The 24,384-nt window shown below is 32.8% G+C and overlaps 2 protein-coding genes across 2 annotated transcripts in view; both read right to left on the bottom strand.

The window, feature by feature from the left end:
- Positions 1-3,415: 3,415 nt before the first annotated feature.
- The window catches only part of LOC140059186 (protein artemis-like), a 93,673-nt gene continuing 72,704 nt past the window's right edge, over positions 3,416-24,384 (bottom strand). Inside the window, exon 13 of the mRNA XM_072105044.1 lies at positions 3,416-5,353. Within this exon, the coding sequence (XP_071961145.1) occupies positions 4,419-5,353 (935 nt within the window). The 3' untranslated portion in view covers positions 3,416-4,418. The remainder of the gene's footprint in view (positions 5,354-24,384) is intronic.
- Positions 16,015-23,497, bottom strand: LOC140059287 (uncharacterized). The gene is made up of 2 exons (XM_072105152.1): positions 21,484-23,497; positions 16,015-20,130 (listed from the first exon to the last, which is right to left on the bottom strand). The coding sequence occupies exons 1-2, from the start codon at positions 23,480-23,482 to the stop codon at positions 18,533-18,535; spliced, it is 3,597 nt and encodes a 1,198-aa protein (XP_071961253.1). The 5' UTR covers positions 23,483-23,497; the 3' UTR covers positions 16,015-18,532.

Genomic DNA, 24,384 nt, shown 5'->3' with positions numbered 1-24,384 from the left:
GTTTGAGTAGCTCACGTCTAACATCATGTATCAGACGGCCAGTTTGAGTAGCTCACGTCTAACATCAGATACCAGACGGCCAGTGTGAGTAGCTCACGTCCAACACCAGGTATCAGACGGCCAGTTTGAGTCTCATATCCAACATCAGGTATCAGACGGCTAGTTTGAGTAGTTCACGTCCAACATACATATCAGACGGTCAGTGTGAGTAGCTCACGTCCATCATTAGGTATAAGACGGTAAGTGCGAGTAACTCACGTCCAACATAAGGTATCAGACGGCCAGTTTGAGTAGCTCACGTCCAACATCAGGTATCAGACAGCCAGTTTGAGTAGCTCATGTCCAACATCAGGTATCTGACGGCCGGTTTGAGTAGCTCACGTCCAACATCAGGCATCAGACAACCAGTTTGAGTAGCTCACGTCCAACGTCCGGTATCTGACGGCCAGTTTGAGTAGCTCACATCCAACATCAGATATCAGACAGCAAGTTTGAGTAGCTCACGGCCAGTTTGAGTATTTCACGTCCAATATCAGGTACCAGACGGCCAGTTTGAGTAGCTCACGTCCAACACCAGGTATCAGACGGCTAGTTTGAGTAACGCATGTCCAACATCAGGTATCAGACGGCTAGTTTGAGTAGCTCACGGCCAGTTTGAGTATTTCACGTCCAACATCAGGTATCAGACGGCCAGTTTGAGTAGCTCACTGCCATTTTGAGTAGCTCACGTCCAACATCAGGTATCAGACAGCCAGGTTTAGTAGCTTACGTCCAACATCAGGTATCAGACAACCAGTTTGAGTGGCTCATGTCCAACATCAGGTATCAGATGGCCAGTTTGAGTAGCTCACGTCCAACATCAGGTATCAGACGGCCAGTTTGAGTAGCTCATGTCCAACATCAGGTATCTGACGGCCAGTTTGAGTAGCTCACGGCCAGTTTGAGTATTTCACGTCCAACATCAGGTATCAGACAGCCAGTTTGAGTAGCTCACGTCCAACATCAGGTATCAGACAGCCAGGTTTAGTAGCTTACGTCCAACATCAGGTATCAGACAACCAGTTTGAGTGGCTCATGTCCAACATCAGGTATCAGAAGGCCAGTTTGAGTAGCTCACGTCCAACATCAGGTATCAGACGGCCAGTTTGAGTAGCTCATGTCCAACATCAGGTATCTGACGGCCAGTTTGAGTAGCTCACATCCAACATCAGATATCAGACAGCAAGTTTCAGTAGCTCACGGCCAGTTTGGGTAGTTCACGTCCAACATCAGGTATAAGACAACCAGTTTGAGTAGCTCACTTCCAACGTCAGGTATCAGACGGCCAGTTTGAGTAGCTCATGTCCAACATCAGGTATCTGACGGTCAGTTTGAGTAGCTCACAGCCAGTTTGAGTAGTTCACGTCCAACATCAGGTATAAGACAACCAGTTTGAGTAGCTCATGTCCAACGTCAGGTATCAGACAGCTAGTTTGAGTAGCTCATGTCTTGCACTACCCCAAAACGGACGTGCGCTACCCAAAAACAAACGTGCGCTATCAAAAAACGTATGTGCGCTACCCCAAAACGGACTTGCGCTACCCAAAAACGAACTTGTGCTACCCAAAAACGAACTTGCTACTTCCAAAAAACGTATGTGCGCTACCCCAAAACGAACATGCGCTACCCCAAAACGGACTTGCGCTACCAAAAAACGTATGTGCGCTACCCCAAAACGGACTTGCGCTACCCCAAAACGGACTTGCGCTACCCCAAAAAGGGTGAGTAGGTCGTTGCTGAGAGTTATTGGTAGGGTGGTTCTCAGTCTTCCTCAAAATTTTATATTGGTAGTGTTGCTGAAATAATAGCTTATTGCTGTGTTGGCTGGTGTACATGGGTCTTGTCTAAGGGCGCGTTTATACAACACGCTATTACACGCATATTCAACACGCCTACGAAAAGTGTGTTGTATAACATCGAAGTGATTCCGTGTAATGAGATTTAATTGCAAAAAAGGCTACTTGGCTGAATCCTAAAATTTTGTGGATTCCCGGTTGCTGTTGGCGTGTTGGAAGTTTCCTCAGGGTATTGTTTTGACTTCTCGTTAAATAAAAGTATGTGCTGTGAAAATGTTGACCAAATCTAGTAGATAATTGTGCCTTTTTTTGTATATTTTAACCGATTTAGCACTAAACATTAACGCTAATCAACTGTTGGCATAATTTGGCATAATAATAATAATAATGTAATGTAGCATAGTTTTATTCTAAAACATTTTTTTTTTCTAATCTCAAAAGCAAATTTAAAAAATCAATAACTGAATATGCTAAATTTTTAACGAAATCATCCTTTATTAAAATCCTTAATAAACTCATATTAATTCATAATGCATGTGAGTATATATACAACTTATAATTATGAACTATGGTATAACACGGTATTACGATTTAATGTATAACTGCAAGGTTTTTGTGGGGTTGACCTCGGCCCGTGCAACACGCTAAAAATTAAAGACGTGTTCAAATTTAGGGTGTTGTATAAACACAGCCTAAGTATGTGACCCAATAGATGTTTTCTGGATAAAATAGACAAATGTTTTGTGCAAGTATTTGGCCAACTGTTATACACAGATCAAAAACATAATACATTTTATTATTATTTATTATTGAATATTCATGAACATAATACATTTTATTATTACATTACTTAATATTTATGAACCTAATTGCAAATAACTTATTAAGCTATCAATATTGTCATGGAATTATATAAATGACATTACTGAATATTCATTTACAACATTGACTTATTATAAATAAATAATAAATTATACATTAATAATTATTTCTCAAAAAAGTTTGTTGAAATTGTTTTTAAACCTTTTTAAATCTTTTTTTATTCATTGCTAAAACATAAGTTCTATTTTAAGGAAAGTAAATATTTAATTTAATAATATCTTTTTATAACCAAAATTTAAAATTCATTAGAAAATTAAGCTTTACCTAAATTATGAATGAATTGCAATTTAATTTTATATCCGTAACTCATTTTACGCCAATACAAATTTCATAAGAAAATAAAAAAATTCATATTAAAATTAATTATTACTAAACATTTGTGAACCAATTGCAAAATACCTTTTGCACAATCAATATTGTAACTTTTTAAATTATTATGACATACTGAATATTCATAAACTTAATTGCTAATAACTTATTGTCAACATTATATAAAATTACATTACTGAACATTCATGAATTGGAAATTATTTATTAATTAATTGTCACCATTTTAATATGACATTCAATTGTTAATAATTACATGCATTTTACATTACTTAATATTTATAAACCTTATATACATTTTATTATAACATTACTGAATATTCATGAACAAATTAAAATTTGTAAATGACGTTAATAATTTATTGAGCATTACATTACACTTAACATTATATACATTTTATTATAATGACATTACTGAACATTCATGAACCCAATTCCAAATAACTTAACTGCAAATAATGGCTATCAATATTACTGTAACCATTTTAATAATATATACATTTTATTATATTTTATTTTTTTTATAATGACTGAACATTAACCTAATTGAAATTAACTAATTATTTCAATATTGTCAAGGAATTATATAAATAACGTTGATATAAAGTTTGCGGTACACCACGTGTATTAGTTCTGAGTTTGATCGTCCTCAGGAGTGAGAATTCTCACTCCTGAGGATGATCGAAGCATATTGATCGAAACGTTGAGAAACTCAACAGTTCTTTTCAGAACTAATACACGTGGTGTACCGCAAACTTTATATCAACATTTGATTTCGCCATGCAAACCTTCAAACAATATATATAAATGACATTAATGAACATTTCAATTACCAAATTGCAAATATTCTTGGCTTGTCCCAAATTTATATGACATCACTGAACATTTATGAACTTAATTGCAAATAGCTTTTTTTTTATTAATGGTTATCAATATTCTCACCATTTTATGCTACCAATTGTTAATAATTACATTGTGAGAACAAGACACAAAAGCACACATATTTTGATGAAGGGGATTCTTATTATTGCACTAAACTGTTGACTTAATGGTTTCGTTGGTTAATTATAGTTTTATAGTTTATTGGAATCATGTGCGATGCCCGTTTAAAAATATCATGCAAAATTTCCAAAAATAAATTAACTATCCACGGACACTTAGTTGATAAGAGGACACCTTCCAAGACCCAGCAAATTGTCCCTTATTAGAGTTCCCCCTGAAAAGTGATTACCAATTATAACTGTATATAATTATTAAATTAATTTTTTTAATACAATGATTGGAAACTCAACAAGGTTCTACCATAAGTAAGAACTAACTTTTAAATGTTTGAAATTCATTTTTATAATTTTTTATATAAAATGTTATCAGATTTTAAAAATTAATATTTCTTCTATTAATCATCTTGTACACTTTGGATGCACCTAACTTATTACTTTGACTTGAGCTGCTATTTGAGTATATCATCTGTTTTGAGTCTGGTGTTCCGGGAATGTCAGAGTTTCCCTGCGAAAGTCGACCACCAGACACATAAGTTGAATCATCGTCCGAAATAATTACATCTTCAGAAACTTTTGGTGATAAAACATGAGGGAGATGAGACGCATGCCCTTTGGTACAGGTAAGAGTTGTATTATCTTGTACTTCAGGTAGCTTTTCATGTTTATTATGAGCTAAATTTGGTTTTATAAGATTATCTGGTACAGAATATTCCTCAGTTTTTTCACTCTCACCCTGGATATCAGTATCTCCACTCACCAATGTCATTGTCAAATTTTGTTTTTGCATTTCCTGTTTAATAAGGATTTCTTTACCTTCAGAAATCACAGTGGTGTTATCCATGATATTTTCAAACAAATCAGATTTATTTTCAGGATTGGTGGTTTTATTTTCATTAGTTGATGGCAAATATTGTAGCCAATCTGAAACCTTGTTAGTGAAGTCAGGTTCTTTTTTATTGCTTGGCTGAGTTTTGTTGTCACTTTTGTTACCAATATCATATTGTACCTGCTGGTCATATCCACAAGTAATATCTTTATCACCTCCCATATCTGCCTCTAAATCCGAATCATACTTTTCATTCTTCATTTCTGAATTTAAAATATCTTCTAAACTATTATTAAAATGTTGCCATCCATACTTCATTACTTTATCCGAGCCAGTTTCAGATATAGCGCCATCTATGCTGTCATGGTCACATTGGTTAGCATCTACACTGGTATCTGCCTCATTATTTTTCACACTTGATTTTTTCTTTTTTATTTTTTGATCACCAAATAAAGTGTTGTATTCAAGAGAGGCGTCTTTATCTGCAAAAACAAATTTCAATTCAATATCAAATTTAATATTCTTCCAAAAAATTCATATTATTATATTTTAATTCTAACATTATTAACAAACAATTGAAAAAAAACCCAAGATAAATCAATACTGGCTGGAAAGAAGGCACAGGTCAAAGCAAAAAAATATATTGAAATACATTTTAGAAAGAAGTACATCAGGTTTGGATCAAAGCATTCTGCTAATAATCGACTAAATATTTAGCCTTGTAAAAGTGTAGTGACAGTGGCGGTGCCAGCTTCTCGGGGCTCCTCCCCCAACCCCTTGAGTGCCCAGCCAATGGATGTAATTTTTGCGTGCATGGCTCTTCATTAACATGCTCCCTTTTTTCTGTCAAAGGGGTGGAGTGCGAACCTAGGCTACCTAATTTTGGTTACCTAAAATTTGTAAGCTAAAACTAATTAAAAAAAACTCCAAATCACCCCACTATTTTTAAACATACTGAAGTTGAATGTGGTACAATTTAGCATATTATATAAAACCACATTTAATTATGTTTAATAGTAACACACATTATTTTAACCTTGGCATCTTACCACCAAGTAAATAGAACAATGAATCATAATTTAATAACCAGTTTCCGACTAAAAACGTGGCAAAATATAGGGAAAATAGTTTAATGTTGATTGTTAAATTTTAATCAGTTTTCCAGATCTTTTTGGTCATAGTTGTAAATGTGTTGGTATACAAATAATAATGTTTATGAATTAGATGGTGTGAATGTTTCATGAGGTGAAAAATGTAATGCTCAATATTTAATGAGGCGAAGCCAGGTTGAAAATAGAGCAGTAAATTTTTCCTCGAATGAAATATTCTCTTCATTCAATGAATACAAAATACTCATTATTTGTTTTATAACATACTTTAGACGTGGAGTAGCGCTCACAACAAGTTGATTTCTCAAATGTCAAAATATTCTCAAAATGTTTACAGAAAGCTGAACGTGCATTAAACGTATGATTTTAGTGTGTTTCAATGTAGAGGTCTATGAGGCAGTCACTGCATTAATTATTATTATTAATTATTAATTAGTATATTATATTATTACCTAAAAAATCCTGCTAAATAATTGGAAAAATAAGTTAAAACAAAATGTAGTTGACTGCAGTAGAATAATTTTGACATGGTTACGATTCATATGGAGATGCATTGGGTTTTTCCGAATCACAACTATATGGGATCACTACTTAATGACCACAGATAAGCATAATATTATAAGTCTACTACAGTTACTGCACGTAATGTGGTTTACAGATTCATAATCATGGGGGTTTTTCCCGAGTCACAACTCTACTGTATGGGACTTCTTGTGCCAACATGCACTTATTTATTTATTTGGATTTTAAATCGATGGCACACTTCAAAATAAAGGTGCATCCTACAAAAGAAAAGAAAAAAATTCACATAAATTTGGGGAAAAAAAGAACAATAATAAACAATGCATTCCAATCCAATTTTTTTGGTCAAAGTGAATAACTATAAAATGGAACATCAAAATGGCATATTCAACAGCAAAATTAAAACAAATTAATTTTTTTTTTAAATATATCTTTAAAATACCTTTTGCAAAAAAATAATTAAAAAATTGCAAACAATCAATATGAAATGGAGGATGGCTGTGTGCAGCATTTCCTGCCATCATTAATAAAATTTTGAAAAATTTTGCAAATTATGTTACCGTATACTGAAGTAATTTACAATAATCATAACACAAATAATTAATCTTTTTTACTTGATGAATGGAGATGATAAACTGATTTAATGCTCACCAACCGACTCAAGGCTTCAATATTTTTAAATCTGTTGATGAAGACAAATTTGACACAATATGTACAAAGTTTGTTATAAATTGCATTGAAAATTTCACAGCACCGGAACTCATGTCTGTCATTCTTTGCAGTATAGTAATAGGAATTCTCAAAAGCAATTACAGGGTAATAGTATTCAGAACAGAAATTGTTTCGTTTCAAGTGAAAGCTTTTCAGGACATAAAATTATCATAAATTGCAATTCAAAAAATGTCTGTGGTATCACCACGGAACTTAGGTTGATGCTGTACGAGAAGAGAAATGCTAAAAAGCTTTGGGAGGTCTACTTACAAGAGTAATTGTCTGGGTTTAACATTACTAAGCCTCACTCTCTGTGATTGGATTTAGATTTAGATAGTCGTTTACTGTTTCTTTTAATGAGAAATGTTGATTGAGTAGCAGGTAGCCCTCATCATCTTCACTACTTGATGTACTAACATGTTTTTTTAGGCCAGAGTACAGATGTATTTCATTTACGTTAACAGGATTGGTGTAACCATCACTATCAAATGATGCATGTCGATTCCCTCTGTTTAATGGATTTTCCACCATTGGGAAGTTTGTCGGTTTGCGAGACAGTGGGTTAACATCTGGCATGGTGATGTCATCAAAAGTATTCTCATTTGAAACGTCATCTTTTTTAAGATCCATGTTTACTGTTGACATTGACAAACCTGGTTGAAGTCGAGATCTATGCTGCATGTCTTTTTCAAGCTCTACCATCATTCGTCGACCACGTTTATCCATTCTACAAATTACAATCGTAAAAAAGACAACGCAAACTACAAGAGCCGCAGTAAGAAGTAATATTATTAAGTTTTTAGTTTGATTTTCATATTGTGCATCACAGGAATACGATTTAAATCCATTTTCATTCAAATATTTGTCCTTTACGCTTCCTATGAAATCATTCAAATCAGTCTGCGAGCATGTGTCGTTTGCTATCCATTTCACGATGACATCAATAATTTCACTGCAGTTTTCACACATAAATCCTTTCTTTTGCATTTTAAAAAAATTGATGTTCTGAATGAAAATGCAAAATCTGTCTTGATGAAGACAATTTATACACAGATCCAAGAAAAATGCTTTTTGGAAATTGCCACTTTAAACTGTAGTAAAATAACCACATAGAGGTCACTGAGCTCCAGAGGGGGTCAAAAGTCAATCTATCAGCACAAAATATTCTTGGTGATACAATAATAATCATGTGCATATGATGACGACAGTTTATAATGTGCAAAACGAATTGTATTTTAGGCAATATTAAGACAAAAGGAAACATTAAAAGACAATAATTGCAATAAAATCCTGCTTTGTGGAATAAACAACCAGGATTGGCTTCCAGGAAACACATGAATTGTGGTTTAGCTTCTAAAAACAAAACAGTAGACTTAAGAAGGATAGTGAATGAATTCGCTTATGGTTATCGTTGGCAATTTGTCTAAGTATACCGTATATAAAAATAAACAAACAAAAACATGAACCCACAACTTCCAGATCACTACACTAGCCTGGCATCACTATCAAATGATGCATGTCAACTCGCTCTGTTCAATGGATTTTCCACCATTGCATGGTGATGTCATCATTATAAAAACTTTCTGCATCATTTCTTACAGGATTCATGTTTACAGTTGATATAAAAAAACTTGGCTGAAATACCATTCATTCAGATTGAACAGCATCACTTTGGATATCCGACAGGCTCCTTAGTTCTCGTCTTTTTAAGAAAAACTAAAAACGTATCTGTTCCTTAACTAGCATTTTTAGTCGCGTGCAAACTTGACTCTACAGCTCACTATGGCGGTCGGTTGGTCGGTCGGAAAACACTAACTCACATTTCCGCACGCGACTGCAGTCATGTATAGGCCTAATTCTTCTGTAAAGGTGCTTTTAAAATAATGAATGTGATGTTTTAAACGAAAATGTAAAATATGTCCATCGTTCTATATCAAAAGACAACAGTTTATTTTGATTGTCAAAACAAAAGTTTTCAACATGATGAGGGCATTCTATGCATGGCTGTTCCTTGTATACTATATTGTTTTGAAATTTACAAATTCAAAAAAAAAACAGCAAGATAACCATCTCAGAGCTCATATTTATTCTAACAACACAACACTGAATGATGAGAACAAAAAAGTATTTTTACCAATAGCTATCAAAGTATCCGTAAGCGTGAATGAATTTTACCTCTATGGTTTAAGCACCTCCCACAAAAGGAAGTGATGAAAGGAAAAATAATGGTGATGATGTGACAATTGAATTGTTCTTAGTAAAACACCAGAACCTAGTATGTTTACAGTTTTAGACACGCAAATGACATTCTACTTTAATCTATTTATTGAATGGTCTTCAATGATGTCATTGATGTATTTTGTCAAATGTGCTTTCTGCTGAGCTAGTTTGGGCACAGGTGTATCGGTACACAACTATTTTCTGCAAACAAATAACCAGTTAAATATTATATCAATATACAATACATTAATTTTTTCAAAACAATGGTTAAAATACACAATGCTGTGGGCATGAATCTCAATGAAGATACTAAATAAGATAAGCGAAAATCTATTATCAAAACAATAAAGTATAAAAACAGTCAGAATATAATTATAAACAAGTATAAATAATTTATTTTCACCAGATTGAATTGAACATTTACAATTGTTATGGGGCTATTCAATTAGGTTTATAAATATCGTTTGCTATCAAGTCTTTCAGTAAATGTCAGATCAGGTAAAAAAAATGTTAAAACAATCAGTGGTCAATAATATTATGTGGATGTGCATTTAAAAATTAGAAATTAGCCTATTTAGTGGGCTTAAAACAGCTTGAAAATGTAGTGCAGTAATTTCTTTTTCAGTTTAAAAATCCTGCTGCAGTAAATAAATATTGGATCTCACATTACACTATAATTAAAAACTGATGCATACTGTAAAAGTATAAAACAGTAATTCTACATTATTAATAAATATTGATATCATCAATGTGTTTCATGAAAAATACGTACTAGATGGTCTGTCCTGTATGGGGGGTAGAACTATTATGCATTGACTAATGGTCATCTAGCATAATACGCTATACTAGAAATTGCATGATTGTAATACCAGTATAATTTTGAACAATACAAGCATTATACCACGAGCACCTATTTCATGTTGGTCCTTTTTTAACCTTTTTAATGAAAATACATTGATCGTTAGATGATAAATTTATTTTTGCAACAAACAAATTTAACAAATTATTACAGTAGGTGCTCAGGCATAAATCGTCTTAATTTGAGGTAGTTTGATTTTAATCCATCTAATTTTCAACCCCATTAATTAACTAATTAATTAATTAACTGTTAATAGAGGAATATATAATTTTCTATTTTTATAAACATCTTATGACTAAATTTCCTCAACAGTGTATCTCAATAACATTCCTTCACACTTCATGTTGTATCTTCTCTATCTGTCGTTTTTTATTCTAACAATATTGTCTAATTTCATTTTCTAATTAGATAACATATTAGATTACATAAATTTAAGTTATATAAAGTTATTCTATTAAACTTCACAATTTGGGGAATATCTTTTTACCAGATCTGTTACATTTGGCTTACAATAGCCATCTTCACCGATTTCAATCTGGTTGGAGGAACCAGTGAACTGATGCGTGTCGCTGCTTTCAACAACTAAAGATGTGTGATTCTCTGTGTTCAAAGGATTTTGCATCATTGGGAAGTTGATTGGTTTGCGAGACTGTGAATCAACAACATCTGGCATAGTGATGTCATCAGAACCATCATACACATCAGCATACATATCATCAGAATCTTCCAAGGAATAATCTCTTACAGGATTCACTGTTGATATTGAAAGTCCTCGCTGAAATTGAGATCTATGCTGCGTGTCTTTTTCAAGTTCTACAATCTTTCGTTTATAATGATTATCAACACACCAAATTAAAATCGTAAAAAACACAATACAGGTTATAAGACCAGCAATCAGAAGGAAAACAGTCATGTCTTTGTTTTCCAATTCTGTTATACCATTCCAACATACAGAATCAGTGTTGACACGTTTTTTGAATTTCTGCCGATGACACGGAAAAAAATCCTTTTTTTCAAAATATTTGTACATAACACCAAGTACAAATTCGTTTAAATTATACATACATACATTGTTCAATGCTAACATGCATTTTAAGATGATCAAATTTTCAGTAATCATTTCAATACAGTTGTTACACATAACTCCTTTCATAATGACAGCAGAGCTTTCTGTTTTTATGTTACTTGTAAATTCCATTCCTTTGACAGTAGTAGATAGTTTATTATTAACAAAGCAAAATTCATAAGAATAATTACCAGGACAAGAGTCAAACAATTTTATGTTTACCCTTCCTTGTATAACAATACTATCCGTCTGGAAATTACCACACAAAAAAACAAAAAAGAGTAAGGTATACAGCAGAGAGCTCATGATTATCAAACGTTCACAGTTCAATGTAAAAAGAAACAAAGTGTTATTAACAATATCAATAAGAATAATTATGTTCGTGTAATTTGGTCAGTTCTTTATGCAGAACAAGAACTAAATGGTATTTTTTGCCAACAGCCATCCAATATGTATAAAGTATGCAAATATAACAGGAAATGATAAAGGAAAAATATAAACAATAAAATCCTTTTTGTACAATAGACACTTTGTGTTGCTTCTCATTAAAACACCACAACATGTATGATAAACACAAGAACAAAATGTCATTAAATAGTTTTCAGAACTCTATAGAGATTACATTAGATGATATATTATAAACAACACAGGCACAGAACAAATTCAAAAACCGCCCGGTGATATACTGAAAATATATTAATTAATTTGAAACGATAAGATAAAAAAATGAGAAAAAGTCACACCAACCAAGATTCGAACCCGAAACCTTCTGTTTGATATTCAGATGTCCTAACCATTAGACCACTGGGACTTTCATGGTATTGGTCAAGTCCGATTGGACAATTGTATACGTGCACCAGAGATCAAACTGATACACCCTCATCTTTCAGTATTTATTCACGAATTAATAATAAATGTTATGAGTGCAATGGGGCAAATAATTTCATATAAAGGTGAAAGATTATAAGTCATATTTACGAGGCAAAGCCAAGTTAAAACATTTCATCTTCACCTCATGAAATTATTTGTCCCATTGCACAAATATCAGACATTCATTATTTGTTTTATAACACACCTATTAATGAGAGGCCAACACTTAACCATTTTAGAAGGCAGCAATACAATTGGACAGGGAGTTAAACAATTTTAGACAGCGTGACACAGGCGGCCTAGAATATGCACTCTGACGTAAAAGTTGTAGTAGTCATTTGACCGAAAATCCTTCAATTAGATGACAAGAATCAATATTAAAGTGTGTTATAAATCAAAATGCGATTGCATAACAACAACAAGATAAATTTCAAATAACCGATTATTTTAATAGTGCTTTCAAAATTGCTTGTGCGTTGGAATGTCATTTTTTTATTGCTCTGAAACATAAAATAATTAAATGTTTGTGGAACAAACACCCTGGATTGGTTCCCAGAATGTATGCTTAAGTTCTCAAAAATAACATTCAGATCAATTTCAATAGTGAAGTATAAATAAGTATAAATATAAATGTAACACAACCAGAGGGTGGCAGATAGTGATGACAAAGATCATAAAATGGAGCACATGTTGTCATAAATGTTCAGTGAGAATAAAGCCATCCAAAACCACTATATTTGAAGTGTTTATATTCATTGTCGGAGTCGGGAACATAACATATTATAGTAATCAACGATATATTATATGTTATTGGTGCTGTGACCAGGATATAAAAACACAGGTTCACCAAAAGCAAGTTCCTTTTTTATCTGAGGCACCCTTAAATTTAAGACACTTAATTTATTTGTCTTTAATGTCAAAAACTAAATTGTACAAATTAATTCCATATGGGTCATGCGATCGTTTTTTGTTGTTGCTTTCTGCATGAAAATACACTATGGTAGTGGAATTTGGAATTTAGATCTACATTTAAAACCGTTATGTAGTATATTTCTACATTTATTTAAAAACTCTAGAACAATTACTCTGGTCTCTTTTACCAGTAAATGTGTTTATTCTATTGTAAACAATTCATATTTAACTGCAAGGTAAAGAAAAGAGACCAGATTATTTTTTCACAGAATGAAATTTAGTTTAGAGGTTGAGAAACATATCTCCTTAAAGAACACTGCTTCAAAAACATGTAAAAAGAATTACAAATCTGTCATAGCCGCCTCGCAACGTGAAACTAAATAAAAAGACAAAATTGCTATTATGATTTGTTTTTGTTTACTTATGATATTGAGCTTTGTAACTATGTTAAAGTATCTAAGAAAAATTAAATGAGATGAAGGAAAAAAATAAAATTCAACTCTAGTGGCAGAATACCTATTGTCAGGTGATCCACTCTCTACTGAGCTTCTTCCACCTCTCCTGATTTATTCGTTCACATGACCTCAAGTTTAATCAACAATATCAAATCAGTGCAGTTCTAGTTATTATTCTTACCCAATATGTACATACTTTGCAAAAATTTAGTTCCTCATTGTTTGTTCGATTGCATGCCTATTGATTTTCATAAAAAATTATATTGATGATGTCATAAAAGCTGATCAAAATCTGAGTTACCTACATATCTTCAATAATATGAGCTGGAATATTAAATAGCACGCCCTCTGTATTAATTTAACATAAGCCGAAATATTAAAGTAGTGAGCCCTCTCTCTCCGAATATAGTATTTTCTGATATATTTAAAAAAAATACAGAATTAACTAGTAGTAAATCACATGAGACTAAAATTAATCAACCGGATAATTATGCCTTAAAATTCTTGGTGACAAAACATGGTGCGAAGATGGTGATTCAAACTCAAGTATACGTATTACATGTCATGTATGCCAAAATGTTTATCTTTTTACCAATATCAAGCTGAATCACTCTTTTGGAACCTCATTACAACTTGAAAACTCAATATCAATCATGTTGTCCATCCTAAATGCAGTTCTCCATATATTTTTGGTCTACTATTATTCTGTTGATCCTGCTTAATAAGTTAATTAAAACACATTAAGCTTCACACTCTGGTGTATAAATAGTTAAGTAGTCATTTACAGTATCTTTTAATTGGAACTGTTGATCTGGTAAAACATAACCTTCATTATCCTCAATTAATGTATCCCGTTTTGTAAGGTCGGTGTAAAGATGCGCTTCATTGACCATATCGGGAACAACATAACCTCCACTATCAAGTGAAGTATTTCGATTTCCTCTGTTCAAAGGATTTTCCACCATAGGGAAGTTGGTCGGTTTGCGAGACAGTGGGTTAACAACATCTGGTATGGTGTCATCGCCATCTTCTACATCAGAACCTTCTGGAGTACCATCTATTACAGGATTCACTGTTGATACTGATGAACTTAGCTGAAGTCGAGATCTATGCTGCGTGTCCTTCTGAAGCTCCACCATCATTCTTTGACCACGTTTATAAATTCCACAAATTGCAATTGTAAAAAAGACAAAACAAACGACAAGAGCCACAGCAAGAAGCATTACTATTAAGTCTTTAGTTTGATTTTTACATTCTGGGTCGGATTTCATAATTTCCATAAGCCCAGCTGGTACATCATTTTCACAAAAGGAATTACCAATATTTATGGTGCTGTTGAACTCTTTTGGAAAGCATGAATGAAAGCCTTTTTCTCCAAAATATTCCTCCAGTACACTTTCTACAAATTTATCTAAAGCCGTGTATAAGCACATGTTGTTTGTCAATTCACATTTTAAAACAAGCAAACTATTAGCAATAGTTTCAATGCACTCTTCACACATAACTCCTTTCATTCGGATAAGAAAACTTGCTGTTCTCATTACAAATGTAAAATTCTTTCCTACGGGTACAGGATCAGAAAATTGTTTGTTGTTGTCAAAACAGAAATTTTCAACATAATCACCAACATGTTGAGGACATTTGTCAAACACTTCTATGCGTACAGTCCCTTTTATAATTACACTATGCGTTTTCTTGAAATCAACACATAGAAAAATAAACAAGAGTAAGGTATACAGTACAGAGCTCATGATTATTCCAATGATCACGATTCAAAACAACACAAAAGGATAAGGATATCAATATTAATAATGTACAGTACATTCTTTGTGTAGAACAATAATGAAATGGATTTTTTTTCAACAGCCATCTAGATAATAGAAAGTACATAACCTACAAAGGGAAATGATAAAGGAAAAATAATGGCAATAAAATCCTGTTTGTTTAATAAACACCCCGTATTGGTTCACTTTAGTAAAATAGTAATGTATACTTTAAATGAAATATGAAAACATTACTATATATAGTAATCCAGTACTCATTAATACCCAATTTTCACATGAACAAAAGGTAACAAGGTCTCCCAAGATATTCATGCTATACTATATATAACATATTCACACGTGTTGTAAAAACTAGTTTTGATGGAATGAAGTAATAGGTAATTAAAAAAATAATAATTAATCATTCCCCCAATTTCAAAATCAAACTTTTGAATGTCCAAAGGTCTGTCTGTATCAGTCTCACAAAGGCTGGTAAATCAAACTCACTGAGAGATTTTACATGGATGAAAGGAAGGAGTTATGGTGACTCTGTTGCTTTTGGGGTCCCACGACATTTTTGATGTCAAATATATAAATGAAAAAAATGAAACAAAAAATGAAATGAAAGGAACTACTACATGCTAAAAACTTTGATATAAAAAAAAGCATTTGTTAGGTGAATCGTAACACTCAAAATTATAACATCTGGTACAATTATGCAATAAGTTCTTTATTTGTCGAGGATCAAGTTATGCACGCTAATCTCTAGACCTCTTGTTTGCAAGTTATTTGAACAGCAATATTGTGCGCAAGTTCTACTGGAGTAAATGTACAATCAAACAACAAGAGAATTTACTACAAAATCTCAGCGTAAATCATTTTATTTGATTTATTTTAATCATTTTCAGAGCCGAGGAGAGACAAAAGCATTAAAAATGCTGAAACAAACTAATATTTGTTGAAACTTGGTTTTTACCAACATCTGTACTGTCGGAAAATGTAATCCGTGTCATTTATCATAGAATTTCAGTCAAGAGTCAACGTTTACAAAGAATTATGGATCTCTTATAGAAATTAAAGGAAACAATTTGAAATAGTAAACACACCATTACAACTGTTTTCTTTTTATTGTCAATTTTATAAACATTTATTATAATAAAAAATATTTTCCTGATTTAAAAGTATACATAAGAAACACATACATTCTCGAATTTATTAAATAAAGCTGTATGAAAGCATAAAACCATGTATGTCCAAAACATAATATAGAATTTATTATGTGAAAAGAACCAAAAGCCATGTTTAAAGATTCATGCCACATGATGCTGGTGAAAGCTACACCAAAGATAGAATATGTGTTTTACCAATTTTACAACTAATTAGCAGTTGTAATTAAGAATTTTAATAATAAAACTAAATAAAACAAGATTTTATAATTAGAATGAATAAACCTTTAAATATCTTTATTTTACTTGCAATGAGTGAGCAGTTTATACAAGTAATTTATTTACAAAAATTATCAACAAATATCACTATCAGTATGGTATAATATATTACTATTAACCATCAATAAATTCAAATGTTTAAAGAGGTAAAATATTTAATGTAAAAGTAATTTGAAGACAATGAACAAAATCAATGTACAACGGTACATTCATCTCAAGGGCATAAAATTAATTCTGGTCATCAATCAATTTAACTAAAAATAAAAAGACAAATTATAGTTTTCTGTATAAGTCTGTATAAGTCTGTTTTGAAACTTCTTAAAAAATTGACAGACCGAAATAAAGCCAAGCTTTAATTAAAGTCATGTCTTGATTTTCACTGGCCAATCAGAGAGTTGCGACCTCGGCCAGGAATGGATCCTAAATCTCGATCCTGATCCAATAAATTTTGATATATTATATTTTAAGATGGTATAATCATTGCTTGTGAAACTGGGTGAGTGGGGAACACAGGCTTTAAGTCATAGTGATTAGGTTCGCTTTTGTGTCCCATGCCAGCTCACTCAGTTGGTTCTATTGTTTTTTTTTTGTATGTCGTGTTTTTCATGTATTTTATATTTGGCAATAAAAGAATAAGAATAAGAATAAAAATGTATAGACTCTACGTATATATTCCCTGCATACACAAAAATATGCAAACCCAAAAGACATACATGTTTAAAGCTCAGATAAAGGCATGAATTTAAAATAAATTAAATATTTAAAACAGAAATCAAGACGAAAAAACATGAATTTCTCTTAATATGGTCAAATACAAAATTTGGCAAAATTCTGCCATAAAAACCAGGAAGACTTTTTGTCGGTAGTTAGGTGTTTAACCTAATGTAATAACATGTCTGGTGACTCTCTAGAAGGTGAAAAAAGATGGTGGATATACGGTGGATAATTTTTGCTATAGCATGACAATAAAAATCTGAAGTTGAAAAAAAATACCAGAAATGTAAAATTCAAGTTATATTATCTATATTTAGTCATCTGATAACATTTTTTACCACACCATTTATTTTTCATAGCTTTTTAAAATGCCTCTCTATTTACAAAATTTGTGTACAAAAGAATATAGATTTTACTATGTAAGTTGAACTATCAACTGATGAACTGATGAGAAAGTGCTTATTTTCAACAAACTCGTGTAACAGAAATAAAATCCCAAAAATTATGAAACATAGGGTAAACTATAGATCGATAATTATTGGAATCTATGATCAATAAAAATGTTTTGCCCGCACCTGGCCTTTAAAAATTAGTAAACAAAATGATGTATTTATGATGACTGGTTGTAAAGAAATTAAAAAGTATGATTTTAGGAAATTACAGGTTATAAACTATTGATTGCATCTACAAACTTTGATGGATTTTTTACATAGTGTAAGGTAAAATCTTGCTAACAAACGACTAATAAATTTTATAACATCTTTAGCGAACGTAATAAAGACTTTTAATCTGTGTAACAAAATCACCATAATTTACTTCCAAAAATGCTCAGCAAGTTATTATATAAAATCTGTAATTTATTTCTTGCCGCATTCAACATGTGCAAAATGTTCACCCATCACACTGTAAAACACAGTTGCACAGCTGTCCATCTAAACAACTTTCACAAGAATATTAACTGTTCTCCCTATCAAAATAGTTGGTACCGGTATCTCATTATAGACTCACAACCAGTTTAATGCAAGTTAACAGTCGCTTGCATACTACCCCGTTTATCAATATAGGCATACGCATAGGGCTGGAGAGTCTTCCTAGTTGGCAAGGGACTTGGTTCAGGTGGCTCAAGAGTGGCATAAGCCTGCACTTCAATTCCATAGTTTTTAGAATGTTCTCTTTGGGGTCTTTGGTGGTTATAACGTCTCAGCTGAGGTTGCCCGCTAAGTTGCTTATTTTTCACAGATGATTGCAACCATTTTCTCGCAGACAAAGTCGTCAAACACAAAACCGCTAACAGCATAATAGTCATTACAAAAGTTGTAGGTATGGCAACTAAAAGTGCATCTTTTTTTGTCATCTCTTTTGGTGTTTCTGATGATGATCTGGAAAAGAAATTTTCACTTTCTAAATCGCAAGACAACTCAAGAACTTTTGTAATTGGTTCTCCAACACGTACTAGTGGCGTGTGACATGGAATGACCTTTTCCGTTGCTAGTTCTGGATGTTGGTCAAGATATTGAAGAAAACCAAATAAGCTGCAGTCACAATTCCAATAATTCTCATCTAAATACAACTTTAATAAATGCCGTAAAGGAATGATGGATTCCTTCTGAATGGTTTTCAACTTGTTACTGTTAAGCCACAGGTGTCTGAGTTTCGGCATTCCTTTAAAAGCATCAAGGCTTAATTCAGAAAGTTTCATGTGATCTAATTGTAAATCCTCAAGATATGTGAACCTGCCAAATGAAGAACCAGATATTTCGCGAATTGGATTATTACCGAGATAAAGCTCTCTCAGCGTTAACTGTAAAGATGCTGACTTGCCAACAGCTTTAGGAACAGATGATAAATTATTATTCTCAAGTCCAAGTTCAGTAAGGCGACCAAAGTTACCAAATGCATCTTTATCAATGGTTGTTATAAAGTTGTTTCCAAGATCCAGAAATTTGAGTCGTGTAAGCTCTTTAAATTCAGATGAAATTGAGACAAGTTTATTTTGAGTCAAGTATAGCAACTCCAAGTCCAATAAGCCGTTAAGAGTCTTGTCCGTTATGGTTGAAATACTATTTGATTGCAAATAGAGTTCTTGCAGGTGGACAAGATCATAGAACGTGTTATCATATATTACTTTTATCCGGTTGTTCGACAGGTCTAATGTGGTCAACTGGTCAAGATCTTTCAATAACTCTGCTTGGATATTCTCAATCCTGTTGTGCGATAATATCAGCGTTTCCAGACTTCGCACAGGGCGGAACAATTCCGGCATTAGAGAAACAAGATTGTTACCAGACAGGTTCAACATCTGTAAATTATTCAGGCCTAGAAACGCACTCATCTGAATTGTATTGATACGATTATTGGAAAGATCTAATGAATGAAGATTAGTCAAACTTACAAATGAATTTGAACGAATCTCTTTGATAAAGTTATTTTTAAGTATGACAATCTCTGCCTTGTATGGGATATTCATGGGAACAGACCTATATCCTCGCGAAGAGCAGTTGTAATATGTTCCTGAGAGGTTACTGTAGGCCTCACATTGTGTAGTGGTTGACTGTGAGATTACAACAGTAACTATCCAAGTTAGACACCCAATAACTAGTTTCCACATGGTGACTTGATAAGTAGACATCTTTCAGTAATCTTGCTACAATGTATGACTGTCAAGTTACAATTTTTTTTCACATTGCATTTTCATTTCAACAATGTCTACATAATCAATTTTCAGTGCAATACAGCTTTTACAGATGATAGTAAAACTCATAAATATATGAAAACCATATATGGTACGTGTCGACTCTGGTAATTTCTGAAGAAGAATGAAATCTTAATATACATCTGAAGTCAATCATAAGATAGACAATAGACTTAACAGATCAAAGCATAGACACCTTCAGTATGACTAAACATGACCCGTTTTCCTGAAGATCTGCCCAAGGAAGATACACCGATCAAGGGCCTACTTCAGTGGAGGAATTTTACCCAAGGGGCTTACTTGAAAAAACTTGATTGAACAAGCAGAGATTAACAACAATAGATTTGGGATATGACTATTTCCATGTATCTATTTTAGTGAAAATATTGAATCAGGTAAAACAAAAAAGAAGCTTGTTTTACAGTACTTGATACTTTGTATGTAGGAAATCTTAAAAATATTGAATAGAACTAACTGCATAAATGGGTAATACTATATTGTAACATTGTATAAATAAATATGATTCATTGTAAAAGGAAGAGACGATTGTGATGTAAAAATGAATAAAAACAGGAAGTGTAGGTATTCAAAAACATGCATGATAGCTTGCGGTGTTGATGTGTAACTGGCTAGACAGGTAGATGGACGTAAAACATGTTGAAAAAGACGTCACAAATTATTGCTATTTTCACATAAAAAATTCATTTCAGTTTCATCTTATTGTTCCTCCCAGAACTTTTCCAGTTCTCTGAAGTACAATAATATAAACAATATGATTATTATTGATCATCTTTATTAAACTGGCCAAAAATTATTATTATTGATAAAGTTATTAAATTACAAAAAAAAATTAATTTACCTTATATTAATCACTGCTAATATTTACATTATCTAATAATATATAATAAGTATAATAATATACATCTAAAAATCTGTATTTTTAACTGTTTTATGATTAGGTAATCAACCACGCACAAGCTTTTTTGAGAGATATTTTCCCTTAGAAACATTTAGCATTTGAAATTTCAGATTGGACATTAGTTTGAGGGTTACACAGAACGTTATTGAGGACACTTGCGATATTAGTGTGTCCTTAATGGGAATATCCCCTGAATAGGGATTGTAATTAAAAAAATCTGGGAGGTGGTCGATACCAAATGCAACAATTAAATAAGAAAGCACAGAAACACAGGCTATTAAATATGTAGCTGTTAGGGCAGATGTCCGTTTGTGAGGCGGCTGCTAAATATTGTAACTATTTTAAAATTAAATTATTTGGCTGAGATAATTTCCTTCGATATCGGGCATTTCTTTGGTCATCGTAGCAGTTTTTTTATTGTCTGGAACCGTTATTGGTTTCAAATATATATTTGCCATCGGAGCGTAGGTTGATTGTTCTATCTCGCTTGGTGATAAATAACCGTCAGTGCCACTGTTTTCTTGAAAATTGTTAATTCTCCGATTTTGAATTTTTGAGTCAATTGTGTCATACTGGTTTGCATACTCTGGTCTTAATGTACCAAAGCTCAGATAATAAGGAATTGATGCCTCTTTAGAATTAGCATTAGGAGGTATAGGTAGAGTTCTTGTTAAATTTGGTGATGCTTGTTGTCGAGTCGGTGACGGATCCGTCGTTGATTGTCGAGGCGCAGGTGTGAGAGGATAATTTGCAATTTTCCTTTTTACTATGCAACGGGCAAAGATTATTACAAAGATGACAAAAACGATTGGAATAACGACACTAACAGCTACTAGTCTTCTATTCTTTTGCTGCTTATTCCCTGTAACTGGATCTCTACACACAGTCGCAGTTTCAATCGGCTCGCCTAATAATTCAGGTGGCGTTTGGCAAGTGACCTCTGACGAAGCTAAAATTTGAACCATGTTTGGAATAGAACGAAGAAATTCAAACAATGTGCAATCACACTGCCATGGATTTTTTCTGAGGTCAAGGGTCATCAGTGTTTGATGGTTCATGAAAATGCCCTCTTGTAAAGTTCTTAGTTTGTTTTCCTGTAAATTAAGAGAGGTGAGCCTCGTAGCTTGTACAAATGCATTCATATCAACTTCTTGTATATAATTAACACTCAAATCAAGTTCTGTTAACATTCTCAACTGTAAATAATCATTCTCGTCCACTCTAGATATCCTATTCCCATTCAGCTTAATTACTTCTAAAAGTCGATATCCTGAAAATGCTGGAGTGGAATCCAATATGTTTTCAGACAACAGAATCTCTCTTAGCTGCAAAGGACTTGAAAGTATATTCATTGGTAGCATCTTAATGTTGTTCCTACTCAAGTCAAGACGTTCTAGGAGATCAATATCTAATAAAGATCTTTTAATATCCTCTATCCGGTTTCTGGAAAGATCCAAAATGCGAAGTTTTGCTTGCCTGCTGAACATACTTTCATCCAAATCAGCTATACTATTCCCAGCCAAATTCAGAACTTCTAATACATTAGCTGAATGAAAGAAAGACTTTTTCCAAACTTGTATATTGTTTTTAGCAACCTGTAAGTCTCTCACTGCTTCTAGTTCTGTGAACAGTTCTGTAGGAAGTGAACTTAATGCATTCCTTGTAAGATTAAGTGTACTAATTTTTGGATTAGTAAGTCCATTGAATATTGACAAATTAAAACTTGTTAAATAATTATATGAAAGATCTAAGTTCTCAAGATTGACTTGCCTCTGAAATAATAATGGTTTAAGTTCTCGGAGCTGGTTAGAACTTAGATTTAAATGAAGCAAATTATTCAAATCAGCAAAACCCTGAAATTCAATTGTGTGTATTTGATTCTGAGAAACATCAAGATATCGTAAGTTCTGCAAATCATTCAAAATAGGAATCTCAAGTAACTGGTTGTCATTAAGCGCCAATACACTAAGTTGTTGCAAATTTCGCAAGACTGAAGAGTCCAAACTCGTTAGTTTATTTGTAGACAAATTTAAGTGGCGTAACGCTGGTAGATTTGAAAATGCATTTTGTTCTATAGATATTAGTTGGTTTTGAGAGATGTCCAATTCAATTAGTTGAGAAGAATACTGAAAAATTTGAGATGAAATTGTCTGTAAACTGTTGTTTCGGAGTATAAGCACACTAACGTCTGCTCCAAGTGGTTCGGTAATTTCAGTCAGTCCCTGGTTACTGCAATCGCAAATCACAAAGCCAGAACCGCTGGTGAAGTGACAAGACCTAGAGATCTGTCCTTTCACTAATTTCCACATGAAGAATGTGACAAAAAGTCTTACAGTGTAATATTTGAAAGGCATTGTTGTCAACTGTTGATTTAGTGGAATTTTAAGAAGTGCTTTTTTAAAGACAGAACACTCAATATAAGCAGAAAGATATAACCATTCAGGAAATAATTGTAGAATATGCTATTTAGTTTTAATATATAATAAATACCTTTAAGGTAATGGGTTGATCTAAAAAAACAATAAGGATGTATACCTATTGATAATTTCCTATGTCGTAAAAAAGGGCGTCACAATATTATATATTATTGCCTGAACTAACAACCCTACATTCCGGTTATTTCCTATGCAGTGGGAAAGCCACTTCGCGTTTTGACCGTTAAATCGTGTAAAATCGACTTACTTCCGCATTGACGATTTTGAAGCGCCACCTATCGTTGAAAACTGAAACCACGATTTTTCGTCGCCTAGCAAATAAGTGCTGTTTTATTTTAAGCTCTCATGAATATTTAAGAACCGCCCAACATTACCTATTATGGTAAAAGCATTTCCTAATAAGTATAATTGAATATCCAATCGGTTTCCTTCAAAGAAACCGAAGCTAATACAATACATTCGGCGACTGAAGTCGGGACTCGTGAAATTTATAAATGTGGTACGATTTGACTACTGTTTTGTTGTCCATTTTCTGAATAGTCGGAGGTGCATCCCAACAAATTAAAACAATTATAATCAATTGTTTTATCAAGAATAATATTAGTTTAATCGAGTATGATATATTTCTATCCTGTTCAAAATTTGTTGGTGTATTCTCAGGCCTCGAAAGGTAGGTACATTTTCTAGCTGTGAGCGTGGTTTCGGCAACGCGAGACACGTGTGTCAGTATAGGCGATAGCGAGACGTGCACGTTGTACTGTGTTGATGCTGATCCGATAGTCGTTAAGTTGTACTGATTACGAGTATCATTGGTCCTGGCC

This window comes from Antedon mediterranea, chromosome 9 (genome assembly GCF_964355755.1).
Source record: "Antedon mediterranea chromosome 9, ecAntMedi1.1, whole genome shotgun sequence".
In the NCBI taxonomy this organism is placed as follows: Eukaryota; Metazoa; Echinodermata; class Crinoidea; order Comatulida; family Antedonidae; genus Antedon; species Antedon mediterranea.
This window is presented reverse-complemented; position numbering and strand designations above follow the sequence as displayed.